General features: G+C 37.4%; 1 protein-coding gene across 1 annotated transcript in view; it reads right to left on the reverse strand.

Annotated features, from left to right (window-relative positions):
- The window catches only part of pcp4a (Purkinje cell protein 4a), a 22,797-nt gene extending 7,321 nt beyond the window's left edge, over positions 1-15,476 (reverse strand). The window contains exons 1-2 of the mRNA XM_016475112.1: positions 15,372-15,476; positions 444-492 (exon numbers count right to left, since the gene is read on the reverse strand). Coding sequence (XP_016330598.1) covers positions 444-492; positions 15,372-15,380 — 58 coding nt within the window. The 5' untranslated portion in view covers positions 15,381-15,476. The remainder of the gene's footprint in view (positions 1-443; positions 493-15,371) is intronic.
- Positions 15,477-20,812: the final 5,336 nt, after the last annotated feature.

A 20,812-nucleotide genomic window follows, 5' to 3' on the forward strand; every position in this document is an offset into this window, starting at 1 on the left:
CCGAAAACGGGGCCGAGCCGTACTGAGCCGTGTCGAGCCGAGTCGTACCACGCAGTGGAAAAGCGCCATTAGTTAATGCATTAAAAGCGTTAGTGTTTCCAACAGTACTTGTATTTCTCAGTTTTCATGAGTTTTAGAAATTCATGAGTTTAAAACATGATGATGATGAACTGTTACCGTAACCATAAAAAATAAAGTAATTTAACATGAGGGTGAGTAAATACTGACAATTTAATTTTTTGTGAGATCTATTCCTTTAATTGCACACTTTATTAAATGACCATGTTTCTTTACTAATCCACACTTACCTTCAAACATAAAATCATATTGCATTTTCTACAAATGTTGTTTACACTGCGTAAGAGAGAAAGAAATGCAAACTTGCAAATGATTTTATCCAGATAACAAAATGCACAATTCCAGTGTAGAGTACTGAATTATACCTTGTCCACCTGAGGGTTTGATATTTCCAGCTGACCCGGATTCTTGTCTCTGTAAACAAACAAAAATAAAAATAAATTAATATCTGTAGATATATTCAGAAGAAATACCATATAGCCAAAGAATGATGAGACAGGCATTGAAGATGTCAGTTTTCTGTCTCATTAGCTGATCACAATTTAGTGCTTCATATCCTGAATTAATAACTCAGTGTGTACAATGAATTTCAAACACTTCAGAAGAGCTTTGATGTTCTGACACTAAAGCAATCTTCCTTGGCGCGCGCATGTGTGTGTGTGTGTGTGTGTGTTTGTGTGTGTGTGTGTGTGCGTGTGCATGCCACTCGTTTTCTGCTGATGGCATTCTGTATGGATCTGGTTACAGTGGAAAGCGTGTCATTATATGCAGAAGGATTATTCCACACACACATACACACACTGGCACAGTTTAATCATATTATTCTCTCTCTCTCTCTTTTCCTCTGTCTCCTTCTACCTCAATCAATCCTCTTGCATTCAGTTCTATCTTTGTCTTACAGGCTCTGATAAACGTGTGGAATTTGCATAAGAATGTTTGGCAGGGGAAAATCTGCGAACGCTTCATGTTGCCCATAGCTTCTGATACAAACTGCTCGGTTATTGCTTTGCATTAAGGAGCCGATGCAAAGAAGTCATCCTGCTGGATGGTGTAGTGAATAGTTTTGTGGCTGTTATGGGGATGGTGAAGGGCACTGCTGCATAAATTACAGTCATTTGAAATGTCATAGAGCATAGACAGTTGAACATACAAGCACTTGGTGCTACATTTCATGATAAAAGCTTGAGAAATTAAATAGATGCAAAAATGTGAGCCCAAATTCCCAATCAGTCAAGTCAAGTCACCTTTATGTACAATGCTTAGTTCAAAGCAGCTGCACAATATTAAACAGGAAAATAACAGAAACAATTATGAAACTTCTTCAAATTTGAGACAGAATTCTGCTGTAAAGCAGCTCTAACAAGACAGTAGTGTCATTGTTTAGCTCAAGTCAGTTCAGTGTTGGTTCAGTTCAATAACTGTGTAAACTTCATCAATTATGAAACAAACATTCAGCTATAAGCAGCTCTACAAAAAAAACAATGGTGTCATTATTCAGCTTGAGTCAATTCAATGTTGATTCAGGAGGAAATAACAGAAAGTTCTGAAAAAATTAAGTGAAAAATGTAGATATTGGATATTTAATTGTGCATGTTCATTTCCCCTAATTTTAAGTTTATACTTAAAAGGATCATATGATGCGATTTAAATTTTTCCTTTCTCTTTGGAATGTTACAAGCTCTTGGTGCATAAAGAAGATCTGTAAAGTTGCAAAGACTAAAGTCTCAAATCCAAAGAGATATTCTTTATAAAAGTTACGAGTCAACCCCGCCCTCCTAAAATGGCTCGTTCCAACACGCCCCCACATGTCTACGTCACGATGTGGGAAGATTTGCATAATACCGCCCAAATGTTCACGCAAAGAAAGAAGTTGTAACTTTTATTCTCGCTGTAGTACTGTTGTTGCTGCCGGCGCCATGTCGTGAAGACGCTGTGTTTCGTTGTGAAAATGATATCGTTCCAAAAGAGGACGATATCCACTTCGTCATGCCTAGAGCTGATCCGTGCTGGTCGCTGAGGAAATACATCAACTTCACGCTGTCGATCACCGGATCACTCGTAGGTTTCTGAAGAGCATTTTTGAAGGCTAAATTGGGCAGAGCGGGCCATCGCCATCTTGGCAGCGCGTCACTCTCGGATAATCGAAAATGGGCAAAGAGGCAGGACGTGGGTGGAGCTGGTTGTTGAAACCACGCCCGCCTAGCTCGACAGTGGTGACCGCAGCAGCAATCCACCTGTCACTCAAATGGCCACGCCCTTAATTATGCAGAACTTTAAGGCTTAATATAATTTAAACGGATGAGTTATAAAAAAAATTCACCCCCCTTAAAAATTAGCTATATAGACCAAAACCCCTTTTTGTACCAGGCTGTAAACATATTTTTTTCTGCTGTAAAGTTGGGCATTTTAACATGGGGGCTCTATGGGATTGACTCCCTTTTGGAGCCAGTCTCTAGTGGCCAGTCGATGAATTGCAGTTTAAGTCACTTCCGTGTTGGTTTCAAGAGAGAGACCGGAAGGTTGCCGCTTGGTACAAACCCGCAGTGAGACATCCACCCCGCTTCAGTTTCTGCTTGGAAAGGGGTGAAATGAGGGAAATCTCTTCACTGCAGAGGAACGCTCTCCTGTTTATAATCCTGTTTATGTGAGGAAACTCTGGAGTGAAGAGCAGCAGCATCAATATCAGCAGGGTTACATCCCTCCGTCCTGACAGTCTCAAACCACACAGACTCAGAGCTAATGCCATTAAACTAGGATTATTACATTGGGCTCCGGGGAGACACAAACAAATGCATTCATTGGAGTGAAGTGTGAGTCAGTGGTGTGGCATGTAAAGATGCGAGTCTGAGTGTGGTCAAATAAGGGCGAGAGAGAGATTTTATTCAATTTATTTAGCTAATCAGATGGACATCTGAGCATAGCCACTTCAAGGTACGTCAATTCACTCAGGACCTAGCTATTTTCTATGTAGGCAAGGATTTACTTTATTTACAGAATTCTGTAAGTCAAAGTTATGTTCAGTGTTATTTTAGTATTATTTATATGCTATTATTTATTAATATTTTTTAATTATAGCCCTTATTTATTTAGCTTTAATTCATTTTTAATATTAATTTTAGTCATTTTAGTTCTTAAACTTTTTTGTTTCAGTGAGCTGCCAAGGCAACATTTCTAATTTTCAAGTAAGTTTTTTTATTTTTTATAAGTAATAATGATTTTGTGCCAACGTTTTGAGAATATTATTAAAGAGATAACTTTGAATGAACTTTCGATTAACGTTACTGGAAGAACATTTGTTCATAGCTTTACCTGTTAGCTGGCACTGCCACGTTCACCACTGCAGTCCAACAATATAAACGACAATCTTAGTTATCCGAAAGAAAATCAGGGACACAAAATCACATTAATGAGAGAATGACTGCAGGAAATAATTAGTTAATGCATAACTAATGCATAACGGGCAGAGAGGAGCCGTTTGGATGAAGCGTTTTCACCCTCCTCGTTCTCTCTCTCTCTACCGCCATATGCCTCCCCCATATTGTGTGTTCATTATGAACAATGATGAAAACGATGATTGTAATCATAAACTTCATTAGCTGCAGTGAAGCAAGGATTGGCAATGAAACCCATGTGTACATCATGGGGCAATTAAAATTTTAAGAGAACAGGATGTTTGCTGCTTCTCAGTGGACAAACACGCTCAGACCCAAAGGGCTGCAGCGGATGAGAATCACAGCATATAAAAACATGAATAAGAACCCCTTTGCCTTGGCCTTTAGTGCCATAGGTGGAAAATAAATCTCATGTCAAGCATGACTCAGGTGTCACAAAGCATCCCAGTCTCACTGGCTTCTGCAAATACACTGCAGAACCAGGCTTTGCAGTGAATTGAACTTGATGCCACAGAGATGCTCTCAGCTCAGCACACCAGTGCCCTTCAGAGCAGCGCTTGGCACTGCCACCCAACGCCGCGACAGCATCCTGCTCCTCGCAGTTTGAGCATGCACTGCTGCGACGCTAATGAAGAACCTCATTTATTTCCACTCGCTCTGACAGCTGGATTCACTAATTAATATAAATGCATTTTAAACCCCATTTACAGACGATCACTGAACCAAACACTGACAGCTTCCTCCTCAAAGGTGATTTATGGACATTCTTGTGGTTTCTAAAAAAGCTTTTGTCAACCAACAGTGAGTACAAATCATGCAGCTGATAGTTGTGTCTAAAAAAATGCAAATCAAACACCCTCCACTAAAGATTCACACTCAAAAAAGCAGCAAATTTTATACCTCTGCCAAAATCTTGTTGTGTTAAATGACTGAGGAATTTACAAAAAATACTGTATTCGATCTTTTTTTTTTATTTGAAGCCATTTGGAGAGCTATTTTAGATTCATGTGGCAGCTCAAGATCTTGGAAAGGCATCCATGCTGTTCTCAACATCTATTAAGAATTTAAGGGAGAAACACACAACTAGGACACAGACGGCTAAAGAAGAAAAAAAAAACTCGGATCCAATGCGTCATATTTGAAGGCTAACAGATGCTCGACTGAATGCAGGAAACAGGCTGGAGGATGGGAACTCAAACGGTGGCTTTTATTTGAGCGCCTCACCACCAGAAAACACTGCAGGACGTAAATACTTAACTGATGAATGTGTGAAACCACATGCTGATGATTCCATAAATGATTATCTCCGAGCAGATCTCACTGCTGGAATGGATCGCAACTTATTTTTGGCACAGAAACGTCTTGTATTCCATAGCATTCATATTAAACGCAGTCAAATCTTAAATGAATGTGTAAAGGATTTGGTAGTCACTAGTTGCCAATGGTTAAATAAGGAACATCTTTTATTTAACAGTATTCATAATCAAATGTAGTCAAAGAGTTATTGGTTAATAATAAAAGAGTTATTGCTAATTGCATTTGCTAATGGCTGACTGCTACTAATTGAACGGGTAGGATCTGCTAAGAATAAAATTAATTCTGTTGAACAAAATAAAATTATGTGTATGTGTCTTGATCCAATGTTATAATTGTATAATTTTATCAGTCATTTTATCAGTTATAAAGTAACTATTAGTAATTAATAAATGAATACAAATATATTATTATATAAATTCATATTTATATATTTTTAAACTATATTACTCCATTTTTTATCTTATTATTGTCACGATGTCTACTGTGTAGGAGCGAGGAACGCGGCGACGTAGGAGTTGCAGGAAGAACAGTCTTTAATAGATAAACCAAGGGTTACACAGGGTAGGCAGGAGACACAAGTAGCACCATCAGGAGACAAACAATACCGGACACGGAACACGGGACAGACGACACTATAAAAACAGGGATAAACGAGGGGAATAGACAAGACACACCTGAACCAAATGAACGTAATCACATGAGGGAGAAACTGGGTCACGGGGAGCACATGGGAGAAAACACAACAAAACCGGTCCATATTCCTGACAACTATGCTATTATGTTCCAAATTATAATAGCAAATAGATTTATTTCGCTTTATATTTTCTAAAGAAAAACTGATTTTAAATGACACCAACGTGTGGTTGCTAAGATGTTGCCATTTGATTGCTAAGGTATTCTGAGTGTTTTAGCATATTGGGATGCAGTTGCTAAGATGTTATGATTGGCTGTTGGGCACGTTTCTAGGTGGTTGCTAGCAGTGCTGGGTAGTAAATGATTACATGTAATCTGGATAACATAATCATATTGCTAAAATTAAGAACTTGTAATTAGAGTATTACATTTTAAAATGCAAATAATCAAATTACAGTTACTTTTTTATGGATTATATGATTACATACTATTCACACAATGGCAGTAAATTATTCAGTATTTGAGTGTCTCTAATTCTTTTTTTCTTTTAAATTTTCCGTTCTAAAAATCTTGCTGTTTTATATCATTTAGCTTTGACTATATTCAGAAATGTCTTGTAAATACATTTGCAAACCATGCTTCCGAATTTGACAGAAAAAAAACATACGCAATTCCAGTATGTGGAAAATAATGTGTTTTTGGAACCTTAAACCGCATAAACACATTTCATTACACCAAATACACAAAATAATGTTCTTTTTAGCAGCATCATATGGCCCCTTTAAGCCCAGTTTGGGAAACCCTGGTGTAATGTAATGTTTAATGCATTTTATGATGTTGATATATTCTTTTCCTTTTCTTTTTTTAATATTAATGATATGTTTAGTAGTATGTTTAAAACAAGTTTGATAAAAAAAATAAGTAATCTAAAAAGTAGTCTGATTACGTTACCTAAAATGTGCAACCTAGATTACATTATTAACTACAGATTTCATCATGTAATCTGTAATAGACTACAATTTGTGAGTAATCTACCCAACTCTGTTGTCATCTCTATATATTCCTCACATTTTGACTATATGCCCATATATCAGTTTTCATGGCAATTCATTGGCCAACATTCTAAAAGGTCAGTTATTCTTGAGCCGGAGCAAATTTGCATATTGATATGAACACATATAACTGGGCGTTTCACTCTGGTGTCTTCTGAGCACCATTTATGACTCAACTAAAATAATATGCTGCACAATGCAGAAGAGTTTGTGTGATTTACAATATTACCTCCAGGAATCTCACTAGTGCTGAAGTAGCACACTGTTCTAGAAAGCTGCACCTCTGTTTTATTGTTCAACAAGCCTAATAAATAAACATTACGATGCGGGAAACAGAACAAGAACACGAAATCAGGAAGAAAACACTGGGAAAACAGAGAAAGACAGGTGAATAGCTAATCACACTTGAGGAAATGAGTATAAATGATTGACAGCTGCGTTTATTGGCCATCTTGTTACATGAAAATCCTGTTTCATAGGGTTACTTTGTTTTCCACCATCCTTTACGTGAATTTTGCGATAATGGAATCTGTTTTTCCTGCTGAGATAATCCAAGCAAGACTAATGACGGCGACTGCATGGACTCCTCATCAAATATTTAGCGACATTAGCGGTGGCAGCAGCCTGCCTTCAGGCGCCTCCCACCACGCGCCTCACTTTCCCCGCATAAGAGGAGGACACCACTGCAGGGGTATTTCCTTCTGCCCCGACACGTGAAACGCCATCCCATGTGGCCACTCTTCATGCAGCAGACTGCACAGTGCACTTCTGTGGGCAGGAAGATTCTACACTCCCCCCCCCCCACACCAGCTTAATTAATAACATACATATTAACATAATATATATTATATGTAGCATTTATATATAAATCTAAAACAGGGGTGTCAAACTCAATTCCTGGAGGGCCGGAGCCCTGCAGAGTTTAGACTCAACCCTAATTAAACACACCTGATCCAACTAATCAAGTCCTTCAGGCTTATTTAAAAACTACATGGTATGTGTGTTGGAAGCAGGGTTGGAACAAAACTCTGCAGGGCTCCAGCCCTCCAGGAATTGAGTTTTTTGTTTCATATATATTCACTGTACAAAAGGTTGCTTAAAAAATGTCATGTTTAATTCAATGTGTTGCTTGCTAAAAAGTGAAAATAATATATTGTTTTAATTGTAAATATATATTAAGTTGCACACACATATGTTTAATGCAGTTAATGAATCTGCTTTCAAATAAAAATGTTTTATATTTCATATTTTGATTATATTTTTAAACAGTTATCCAAATGATATTATATATAATACATATAATAATAAACAATAATAACACATTACTATTATTATAATTATATGTATGTACAAAAATATTTGATGAATTTGGTTACAAATAAACATTTTATCATTTGATATTTTTATATTTTCATAAAATTATATTACAACTACAATTATAACAATAATTACATTAAAGTATTGTAAATAAGTATTTTAAAAAGTACATTTTTTTAAATTCTATATATTTTACCATAATACTCAAAATTCCAAACAACCAAATTCTGTTAGCTTCTATTGATATCCACTCCTCAGTGTGCAGGGAGCAGTGAACGCCGTGTAGAAACCGGAGTGCAGCTTTAAACTTGAGCCAGACACTAGAAGTGTGGGGTAAAATCTTCTTCATGGGCTCTTTAATGGTCTATTTTCTCTCTCTATCCACATCTAATCCTCCTCTTGCCCTAATATGCCTTCTTTCATTCATTCATCCCTCTTTCTATCCTGTTCAGTGACATTCCCTTTCAGAGCGGCTGCAGGGATTACTGCTCAAGCGGTGAGGCTGGGCAGAGAGCTGCAGTCGGACTCTCTCTGGCAGTTTAGAGGGATTACCGAGGATCCGAGCGGAATCTGTGTGTGTTGTCAGAATGATTATGGTTTGAGGGGATGGTGAATCACAAACATGACTGTGATAAACGGCAGACACATTACAGTGGACGTAATTCATCACAGAGCGGATGCAGGTGATGCATCGGACATTATGAAGCTGGTGCAGAGATAGAGGGACCATTTCATGAGCTTTAAAGCGGAACGGATCACATCTGACACTGTACAATTTGACATGTTGGGAGATATTTATACAGCCTATCATGTAACAGCCCTAAAGCCAAGTGCACGTCATAAAGTTTTTTTTTTGTTTTTTTTTTGCAGTGACTGATTAATTGCTTTTGCAAAAATCAAATCCTTGTGTAAGCATGAAACAAGACAATCTAGGGTAAGAAAAAACGACATTATACAAGATATATTTTCTGAAAATTTTTAACCCTATGTATCAAACGATATGCAATATTCTAAGGCCTCTAAATTATCACCATGATCAAAACTTGATTATCCATGCATCATTTTTGAGAAGAATCATGTTAAAATGTATCAAATATAATACATCAGGCTTTTGAGGATTGCTTATTTGTTCATCTCTCAATCATCATCGCATTGCATTATGATATTTAAATGCATTTTATGTAAGTAGTCCGTTGTATTGCTATAAAGTGTTATTTGCAGTGTTATTTTTGTGTCATTGAGATACTATTATAGTTTTTATTAATAATTTGAATTATTTTATTTTTATATTTTCAGTTTAAATTTTTTTTTTTTTGTAGTTTTTGGTTTTTATACATATGTCTATATAGTTTTCATTCATTTTTATTTTAGTTTTAGTTATTTTAGTACATTCGGTTAAACTAAATTAATAGGAATTTTGCCTTGGCAACTAGCTGAAATAAAAAAAAAAGTTTAATATTTTATAAATGAAGTAACAAAAAAACAAATTAATGGAAATTTTAGTTAATAACCCTGCTAAATATATCATTGATTTACATTACAAGCTATAAGAATTTTATCTTACCTTTTGGCCATATGAATATCAGCAACTACACCAAATTGCATATTTTTGTTGAGTTTGGGCCTCTGAATAAAAATTTGGTGTTTTTTAAACAAACAAAACACATACGCAAAAAATGTTTTTTATATCTGTGTTTTTTGATATTTTGTCTAAAGGCTCAATAAACAGTTCCATTTTTAAACGTAGACTATTATTTTATATGTCAGGTTTTACATGGTTAATATCTTTCAATTTTGCTTCTAAGAAAATGTATTTATATATTTATTTATTTATAATAAATATGTTATTTTTTAAATAGATTTCAGCCATTTGCTTCATCATTTGGAAGCAAAAGGCATTGTCAACTAGTAAATGTTACAGCCCTTCTGGTGATTAGTTTTGTGGGCGGTTGGCTTAAGAACTGGACTTGTCTTCTGGTGTCAGCAACCAGATCAAATTTGCATGTGAGTGTCTGTCTCAGAATTGCTGTATGGCCAAATTTGTCCATCCCTGTTCTCCAAGGGTGGATGTAATTCACTTACAGACGCCTTTAATCTGCAGACTGGGGGTTCAAAAAGGTGAGACGGACACAGTCAGCCAACCATCCTTTCTTATGCCACTATTTCAACATTGCCAGGCCTCTTCTGAGGAGCGAGCGGCACAAATCCCTTTCTGCCGATAATGGCTCCAGGTTCTGACAGGCAGTTTGATACTGTGTACACATTGCTGATACATCAGGGAAACAAGTGCAGTGCTGAGATGCAGGAGAGTCTGCTCTCGAGTCTGCTCAGGGCAACTGACCAAGTAAATAAACAGTAAATCTGCTCCCGTGCAATGCAGGATCTGAGATCTACTGCCGCGCCATCAGATGTTTAATGCAGTGAGAGGAAGATGAGGACAAAACCAAGCAGGAGGAAAAGAACCGTGTGCCCCGGACCACTATGTGCAGTGCGTTTGGAGGGTCGTTGTTTATGTGTGTGCAGTCTGGTTCCCCCATGCACACAGTCGTGCGCGCATTTCCTCTTTATCCGTGTGGAAGATGCAGAAGCGCTGGGCCATAATGTATAAAAATCAATTGTCAGGCCTGATTACATCCAGTGTTTGCATCTCGAGGGCCATAAGTTGCTTTTGATCTCCATCAAGTTCATAGCTGCATTCACCACAGCACATTGAGCTGCTCAGTTCATATGTAGCTCCTAATAGATCAAGCACATTGTTTAGGCGTTATTTTGCATATGGTAATCCTCATTTTGCAAAAAGTCTTGCAACGTTATTTGAGCCCTGCATGCAGCAACTCTACTGCTAACGCAACCCCTTCAACTTTAAAATCTCACTATAAGGTCATATTGTGCAATCTAACCAGAAACAATCATAAATGCAAAGCAAAAAAATAAAAAAATTAATAAATAAAGTAACAAATTTATTTTACACAACTATGGCTCCTACAATCAACCATTTAATTGTTTGAACTTAAGAAGTTTAAATAAATCGGACCGCAGCTATTTGAAAGCTGTCTGAAGTGCAAACAAACTGTAAGATGTATATGCACATTTTTTATTATATATTATTATTCTTATCTCATTATATATATTTAAAGGCTTTCATTTTTATTTTGTATTTAGGAAAATGGTTAATTTGTAAGCAAATAAATTTTTTATATAAATGTATATACAAATGTGTATTGGTAAGCAAAAGTATTTAAAAAAATTACTATGAAAAAATTATCTGAGAAATATTTTTTTTTATCTTTGAATATGCTGAGATATATCGTTTTAAAGTTAACATTTTAACTTTGAGAGCACAAAATGAGAAAATGAAATTTCCCAGGATTCTCAGTGGCAGTTTGCGCGGTTCAGGCATTTTTCATTCAACCGATTCATTCAAACGGCTGATTCATTCAAAAGCGAAATCAGTGACTGTATTTATGAATGGCTCACTGAATCATTACCTCAATCGATTCGTTCAAACCCGTGGATTCATTCAGTAATGAAAAAAATGAGAAAATGAAATTTCCCAGGATTCTCAGTGGCAGTTTGCGCGGTTCAGGCATTTTTCATTCAACCGATTCATTCAAACGGCTGATTCATTCAAAAGCGAAATCAGTGACTGTATTTATGAATGGCTCACTGAATCATTACCTCAATCGATTCGTTCAAACCCGTGGATTCATTCAGTAATGAAACACCGCTGTGTTGTTTAGAGACTCACAACAGTTCTGGTAGGGCTTTAGGTAATATTTTCATTGGCGAAATTGCACAAAAACAGACAATATTGTGTCTAAAATGTAACACAATATTAAATTATTGTTTATTAAACTTGTATAAAATCAACATCACATTTGCAATCTTACAGATATTCAGGAAAAAGCTCTCTTGCTCAAGTCATGTGATATTGCTAAACTATATGATACAAATATAAAACAAACCCAACCACTGCCATTTTTTGCCCTCATATCTTGAATATTAGGCTCATATAACTGCATTCTAGGCTTCATCACGCATTCAGTCGTCCTGCATCATGTTCACCCATCCCCAGGGGGGAACAAGACTTCTTTAGGGGGGGTCAGACGCACCCAAACCCCAGTAATTTCACCCTGCCTACATGGCAACAAAAGTCATGTACAAATCTGCTTAATATCTCTGTGCAGACAGCGGTTCAGTCTCTGGTCTGCCCTCTAAATCTGGACCTTTTGGATTTAGTTCCATGCTCTCATTCTGTAGCTTTATGTACAGATTTGCTTACCAATACACAGCAGTAGCTTTTCTGGGAATAATGGGAAGACAAAGAGAAAAAGTGATTTCTCCACCCTCAAATGTCGGAAAGACCAATCAATCCATACAAACATCAGTGGAGGTCACCGCTGATTGTGCCTAATCCTGATCTCTCTGTCTGATCTCATCAGTCTGTGCGGTGTATTTTCACTGCATATTAAATCCCTGTTTAAACAATGACTCGGATACCTAATCAGGTAAATGTGTCACAGAGCCCATTTGAGCCAAAAGAGATTACACTCCTAAACATATCAAATCCTAATGCTGACGCTCCCCTCAAATTCAGACAGACTCTTGTAAACAGGACAGCTGTTTTGTTTTGCAGTCATTTTTTTTTACTCACCCTCATGTTATTTAAAAGCTGTATTACTTTGTTTCTACCTTGAAACTGGGGCGATCAAACCCCACAACGATTCAGTAAATGTGCATAGTAAGTAAATAATGTTTCGTAATTTAAATGATTAAATGAATAAGTGTTGAGGTTATATTGTTATAATGACCATAAAGACCATAATGAGCATCTTTATCACTGATAGGATTCTGCCCACTTGTGTTTTCCCTTGTTCCCATCCACATTTCTGGAATTCCAGAAATATTCCTGGACATGCAAACACTTCAGTCTAAATTAGTAAGTTCTTTTGACTCTTCAGTGAGAAGAACGTAGGCTACTGCTGGAACAGGTCATGAGAAGATCTTCAATTATTCAAGAGCGTTGTATGGAGGAGTTCCCTGCTTATATTGCTCTCTCCAGTATTTCTGGATTCCATGTGCGTCCTCTGTTCATTTAACTGACAGACATGCTTGAATGGGCCAGCGGATTTGTTTGAAGATGTGCAGTGCACCACATGCCTTATTAAGCTCTCTTAGCAAATACTACGTTCAGGCATGTTTTTAATCGAGACCAAAATTATAATTTATATAACATTTCTACATTTCCTGCTCCTGTTGTGAGGGAAGCGGCTCCTCATCGACTGCTGCTGCAGTGGGTCGTCGCGCAGCCGCGCACTATGCACAAACGCGCGCGCCTCGGGCATTTCGAGTGCGTGCAAGGCAGTAGTGATGGCAAGTCCGAATCATTTCTGGAATCGGTTATTTCGAACACTCAAAGGAAAAAACAAGTCAGCGGGTCTTGCGTCATCACGTGATCACTGGCACGTCGGCATATTAGGCGTTCTACAACGTTCCAGGAGTTATATATAAGGCATATATTGTTGTTTGTCATTTCATGTATAACAGGTAAGTTTATTGCAGCCACGACTAAGCTCATTAAAAACAACAAGCCATTTAGAAGAACCCAAATATTATTAGCATTTAATACAATAGCAAAAGGTATTTTCATTTATATAGTTTTAGACGTCCTTTATTCAAATTATGTTATTAAAACCAACTATGTTTATAAAACTGTCATAATCAACTTTTATTGGTTAACATTGCTGCTCTTTGTCCTATCAGTTCAATGAGTCGGTGACTTTCGTGAAGGATCATTGTCAGTGGGGATAGATATGGGGAGTTATGGGAATAATAATCAAAACAGACTATTCTCGGTTTAATGATTTAGTGAGGGGTTAACCTGGATCATTACGAGTCAAACATGTCCACAACAAACCTTTCTCGGTTTAATGAATCAGTGCGTTGTTGATTCGAGAACAGCTTAGTTCGAATCAGTTCGTTTTGTGAATGAATCGTTTTGACCTGTTCTGCAAACCTAATCAAGCACACCTCAACTCATTAGCTCATTAAAAGAAACTCCAGGACCTGAAATAGTCGTGTCAGATAAGGGAGACATACAACATGTGCAGTGCTGGGGGGCGCCCAGGACCAGGGTTGAGAAACACTGGTCTAGGTCAGTGTTTCTCAACCAGGGGTCCGTGGACCCCTAGTGGTCCTTGACATAAGGCCAGGGGGTCTGTATAAAGTATACATTTTTGTATAAATGTTGTATATTTTGACATGACATGTTCCCATGAAAGAAAAATCCAATATAGCTGATGATATGGCCAAATACTGGACAGGTCAACTAACTTGAATTATACTGCATTTGGTCCTCACAAAGACACAAATGATACATAGATGAGTCAATTTTGTTCTGGGGGTCCTTGAGGATGGTTCTGAATTGGACTGGGGTCCGGTACGCCAAAAGGTTGAGATTCACTGGTCTAGGTGGTCATACGGCAAATAGGGGACAAACTAGAGGTCTGCGCGGGACTGTTTTTTAAGTCCCGCCCCCGCAAGGTTCTATTCCGCACCCACCGGCTCCCGCTATATATTCACTCTTTGTTCACCCGCTGTCCGCTTAGAATCATTTTCTTCCCGACCCGACAGTTCCCGCTAAATTTAGATCTCGTTTACAGAATCTCACATTTAAATTTCCGCTACTGAAAGACAACAAACCTTTCTCGGTTTAATGAATCAGTGCGTTGTTGATTCGAGAACAGCTTAGTTCGAATCAGTTCGTTTTGTGAATGAATCGTTTTGACCTGTTCTGCAAACCAATTCAATTTATTAAAAGGATCCGAACGAATTACTAAACGACTGTGTTTACGTTTTTGACAAAAAAATTTTTTAATTCAGCCCTAATTTAAAGATAAATCCTAAAAAGATCTGCCTGAAAAAGAGACCAGACAGCTGTAGGCGAGAGATGCGTAAAAACGTTAAATTATCTGTGGTGGCTCCATGTGCATCGTAAGTAAAAACTCCAAGAATCCAACTAATTCTAAATATATAGCTATGCATATATTTCATGCAAACATTATCAACTTAATTTAAAAGCATTTGGTGCATCAAAATACTAGCTAATTCGAATTAAAAATCATGAGAGCAAATTAACTTGCCGCATATCATCAATAAACCATCACCGTGTCATCCCAGTCTTAACTGACAGCTGTCATTTGTTGCATCATTAATCATCATCGCGTGGATAATGCTGATTCCACAATCTGCCTGCGCGCGCAGATGCAACAGAACAATATTCCCAACCCGTCGCGCTCTTCTGAGCTTTACTAAACATGTTGTTTTGATAAATGGATGCCATTTCAGTTATTAAAACGATTCTTCTTGCGGTTGTAGTGAAGAAAACATGCCCTCAAACTCAGCAAACGGGGAATGTCTGACTGCAATGAATGCAAGTTCAAGGCATTGTCTTAATGTTGCATTTTCAGGTCTCCCCAACACTGAAAGAGAATTTCCTCCTAGGGAAACCCCATTAGCTCGTTACAATAGAGTAGAGTGATGCATCGTGCACCGAGGGTTATAGTATATGAGGAAAGCTCACCTCACTCATGCTGGATGATGAGTATGATGATGAAGGGTGGATTCTCGGCAGAAGAGCAGGAGTGATGCAGTCCTTCAGTCCGCGCGCTGCGTGGGTTTGTGCGCCTGCTGGAGTTTTATACTTGTAGCTCCAACTCCCTTTCATGTCATCAGTTTAACACTGACAACACAATAGGGAAAAAGTGTCGCAGAGAGAAAAAAATAAATAAAAATGTAGGTTGTACAAAAATAGCCTATTAGCTATTTTTATTTGTCTTGTCAAAATACTAAATTCGTTTGACATTTTTCTGTTAACACAGTAGGAAAAGTGTCCCAGAGAAAAATAAATAAATACAACATCTTTCATTTAAAATTATAGACTAAGCAAAATATAAACAAAACCGAGTTGAACGTCCTTACATCCACACTTTGCAAAATATAAACAAAACCGAGTTGAACGTCCTTGCATCCACACTTTGCTCCATCCTTATTCTGCTCTGTCACTCATCGACAACCTGCCTGTTCTGTCTGAGGGCTGTTTATTTATCACCGGTACGGCCTGCTCTAAACATCGTTATGCAGATGCTGCGCACAGACCACGCAAATAAGACGCATGACGTTTAAAGCATGCGTGCAGGCGTGCATAACAGTCCTGAGCACAAGCTGTACTGGTGGTCAATAAGAATAAATCGCAGATATGCTGTTCTAAATGGACGTCGGGAACGGGATATTGTTAGACCGCCCGCTCCAGAGACCGCCCTACCAACCGCTACCGCGTTTTATTCGGGAATTTAATCCCGCAGCGCAAAAAATCCGGTTGGGTCCCGCGGTTCCCGCGAGAGAGGGAATGCAGACCTCTAGGACAAACTGCATTCTGTATGGCTTTCATGCGGAACGCTTCTTTGATGCCCTAAATACGGGACGATTCCGTAAATCGTGGCAACCCTAGGCATGGCGTAAATACTTGACAAATTCGTTCACAACCATGCAAATGTTATTGAACTTTAATACATAAAGTTTGCAAAAAACGCACATTATGAATGGCGACTGTAGAAAGCAAAAACCGAATCCCGGACATTTTGGGCGATTTAGAATTGTTTTTAGGTCCAAAAAGAGGACGTATGGTCACCCTACCAAAATGAATCAGCCGTCTGAACGAATCGATTAAATTAATTCAGTGACAAAGACAGTGACTTGTCTCCACCTACTGGTGGTTTCAGTTTAATTTTTAAAGTATAAATTAAGTTATTTAAATCGTTTAATTGTTCTATTTTCAAAACTTTATATATAAAACATTCAACCCATAACACTGTTATTAATGCATTCATGCCACCTCTGAGCTTCGTGAAACAGTTTGTTAATATTCCTTAATGCCAAATTTGTGTTGATGCTTATTTCATTTGACTGGTAACTTATTCGTCCGGATTGTATTGTATTATTTTAATTTAATTTATCGTTTAATTAAAATTTTTGATAAAAGTTTATAAATATACATTTTTTGAGACAAAAGATGGCATGCATTTAATAAAGTTAGAAAAAACGTCATTACAAAGGTTAAAAAAATGCCATTGCAAATCACTTTAAGGAGTCAAATATTGCCTCATAATGGGAAGGTTAATTTCTGTCATTGATCAGAAGGTGTTCCTAATTTTTTTTAAGTATAGGAGCACAAGAGCTCCTAAAAAGATATGTAAGCGCCAAGTCCTGAAGAATGTAATGTTACCTTTTAAAAACGAATTGCAAATGTTTATACAAAGTGTAAACTATTAAATATAATATACAAATCATGCAATACTGTACCACTAAATAAGAACTATTTTTTATGGATGGCTTAGCTAATCAGGTCAATTAGAGACAATTACTAATCATTCTCATTTTTTATTAAATCATTCTTTCATTTCACTAATCAATCTTTTTGTTTGTTTGTTTGTTTGCTTGTTTTTTATTAAACACAAGGGGTACACTAAACCAATGGAAAGCTGCCGGTGTCAACGCTTCTGATGTCACCACTTTAATCTTCTGAATAATCACTGAAGCGCACAATTGCAGCATTTACGATTCCTATAGAAATGTACAGTATGACAAATAACATATTTTGATGCATAGGAATGTAGGCTACTTACAACCATATGTGTACGCACCCTTCAATGCATTAAACATATAGCTTATAGGCCAACTATATATTTCTATCAACATATTTAACATCATCCATATATTTTAAAGCACCTTCATTGCATTGAAACATCTTGATACGCTAAAAAGTAAAAGTATATATATATATACAAATCATGCAATACTGTACCACTAAATAGGAAGTGTTTTGAGGGCTTAGCTAAACAGGCCAATTAGAGACAATTACTAATCATTCTCATTTTTTATTAAATCATTCTTTCATTTCACTAATCAATCTTTTTGTTTGTTTGTTTGTTTGCTTGTTTTTTATTAAACACAAGGGGTCATTAATGATGCTTACATTATAACATTTGGCCAGAATTGCAGGGTTCCTTTCTTGATATCCAAGAAGGATTAGAGAACAATATAAAATAAGTTTAATGATATTACAGATTATAATAACATTACAGAGTATAACATATGTTATAATAACATTATAGCTAGAGTCGCCCCAATGAATTTTGGCCATTTCCACCACTGTATGTGTGTGTGTGTGTGTGTGTGTGTGTGTGTGTGTGTGAGGGTTAAAGGATAAAAAAAAAAATCTGATTTCTACTACTTTGAAGAATAAAGGTGTTTTTGTTAATAATAATATAAATAAAATTATATTAATAATTTAAATATGTATAGAATAAATATACATATACAACCAAGTAAGTATCCCCACTAAATGTATTCAGTTTGCATTATAGTTTGCAGAAATGAGACTGTTTTAAGGTATTCCCTCCACAGCAAACATGCTTGTGCATCTTGGTGCAGATCTGGCATCTCCCTCGTAGAGAGTCAGCATGTAGCCCTCGACTCACATAGATTCAGATGAACGCCAGTGCAAAAGCTTCACTGCAGCAGTGGTTCTTGGCATAAATTAAGTTTGGATCAATGTAATCTTTAAAACAGCAGCAGGGAGATGCCTCACCAGCAAAAGACCTAGAGCCTGCCCTGATGAAGAGAATGGTTCTTGATAAGAGGATATCTTAATAAATCATTTGTGTATTAGCATATGCATTTATTGTGCATGTGCAGTGGAGGGGGAAATCATGCAGTTTTATCCTTCACTGCAGCATGTGAGCTGGGGGAGAATTGCTGTTTGCATGCTGCCACCCACAAACGAACACAGTTTCGAACCGTTTTGGGGCTTGGTGCATCAGATTCACATACGGTCTTTATAATTGCTGAGCACCGAGTTTGGTTATCACAGATGTTATCATCTCTCTCAACAGATGAGCTCCATTAAACACGAGCTATTCCTCTAGTGCCATGCAGGATAAAACCAGCTAGAGCGATGCAACTACAGCCAGATCAGAATTGTGTGACATCTCTGTCTTTGTTCCTTGAATTCCCATAACATTTTTTTATTTGCTGGCTTGTTAAATGACAATCGATTGCCTTCATTTAATGCAAGCTGCAAAGACCAGCTTTAACAGAGACATTTTAATGGAGATTGGAAATTTAACGGCAGTACATGGTGTTCTCTTTTGACTCGCACTTGGCCAAACAGGCCTTACAGGGCACTTGTCACCATGAATTTTGTGATGAACTGTGTATAAATGGAATAAAACCATTTATAGAAAGAAAACCATTTTATCTTCTTGGTTTTTGCATTTCCAGCACTTTAAAGGAATAGTTAAAAACCAAAAACGAACATTTGCTGAAAATGTACTCACCCCCAGGCCGTCCAAGATGTAGATGAGTTTGTTTCTTCATCAGAACAGATTTGGAAAAATGTATCATTACATCACTTGCTCACCAAAGGATCCTCTGCAGTGAATGGGTGCCGTCAGAATGAGAGTCCGAACAGCTGATAAAAACATCACGATAATCCACGATGTGACTCTAGTCCATCAGTTATTGTCTTGTGAAGTGAAAAGCTGCATGTTTATATGAAACAAATCCATCAACTTTAAACCATCACTTCTGGCCAAAATATGACTCTATAATCTATGATAACGTTTCATACAGTGAAAAAGTCCATGCCTAGTTGTCCTCTCACATCAAAGTCCACCTGTTTTGAACTGTTTTTGCTTGTGAAAATAGTGCTTATTTCTGTGCATATTTCTCTGTTGATTCAGACAATCAGACAAGATGACTTTTTCTCTGCAGAAAGCAATATTATGGATAGAGGACTCATATTTTGGCAGGAAGCAACAGTTTGAAGTTAAAAACGCTGCAATGATGGATTTGTTTTCAGCTCTTCAGAAGATATTAACTGATAGACTGGAGTCGTGTGGATTACTTGTGGATTATTATGTTTTTATAAGCTGTTTTAGCTCTCTCATTCTGACGGCACCCATTCACTGCAGAGGATCAATTGGTGAGCAAGTGATGTAATGCTACATTTCTCTAAATCTGTTCTGATGAAAAAACCCATCTACGTTTTGGATGGTCCGAGGACGAGTACATTTTTAGCAGGTTTTCATTTTTGGCTGAACTTTTCCTTTAATTCAAATCACAGCCCTGCTGAAGGTCGTTGCTCTTTTCTTTACATACGAGAATTGCGCTGGGGTCTCTGTATTTTTGGTCTTTCCTCAGTAAACAGTGCCGCAGACAGTCCCTGTTTAATAGTGCTGCCTGGTGTCATATAATGTCTCTGCTGCCCCCGAGCTCTGGATTTGATAATGACCCACACTTCCCTCAGAGTTACACTGCAACACTTTAGTAAGATCTGCAGAAAGGACTGGCTGTGTTTTTCAAAGCAGTCTCTAGAATTTTCCTGGTTGACGTTGAGTATTTGACAAACCATAATGGTCATCTAGCCAAACCTGACAGCAATAGCACATTACTGTACATATTCAAGCAAATGCTTAATTAAAGTCTACTTCTCGTGATTACTTTTCAGCTATTCATTACAATGACAAGGCTTTGAGAATGCTTAAGCCTTAATTAAGGCCATTCCTGATAGACTATCAGTGACCATTAGCAGAATCCTATGAATCATCTCCAATGCACTTGTGGCACAGAAACTGTCTACACTGAGATGAGCGCAGGAGATAGAGGAGGAGGGGAATCGTTCATTGGCATTGATACAGCTTTGCTTATATGAACCTACTTATGTCTGAGCCCTGTAACTACAGAGGAAACCCCTCTCAGACCTTCTGCCCAGTGTTATTCTGTCATTGCTTCTGCCCATATGTGCATATACTGACTAACAAAGCAATCTCATGGCAGTTCATAACTATTTTGGGTAATTCGAATGAATACGTACACTCTTAATTCGGATTTTTGTATGAACTGCTTACGCCCCCAGAGACAGTTATGGCTAGAGGTGGATCCTAATTTTTTGATTAATTATTA

The sequence above is a fragment of the Sinocyclocheilus anshuiensis genome, unplaced genomic scaffold (assembly GCF_001515605.1).
Source record: "Sinocyclocheilus anshuiensis isolate Anshui unplaced genomic scaffold, SAMN03320099.WGS_v1.1 scaffold2218, whole genome shotgun sequence".
Lineage (NCBI taxonomy): Eukaryota > Metazoa > Chordata > Actinopteri > Cypriniformes > Cyprinidae > Sinocyclocheilus > Sinocyclocheilus anshuiensis.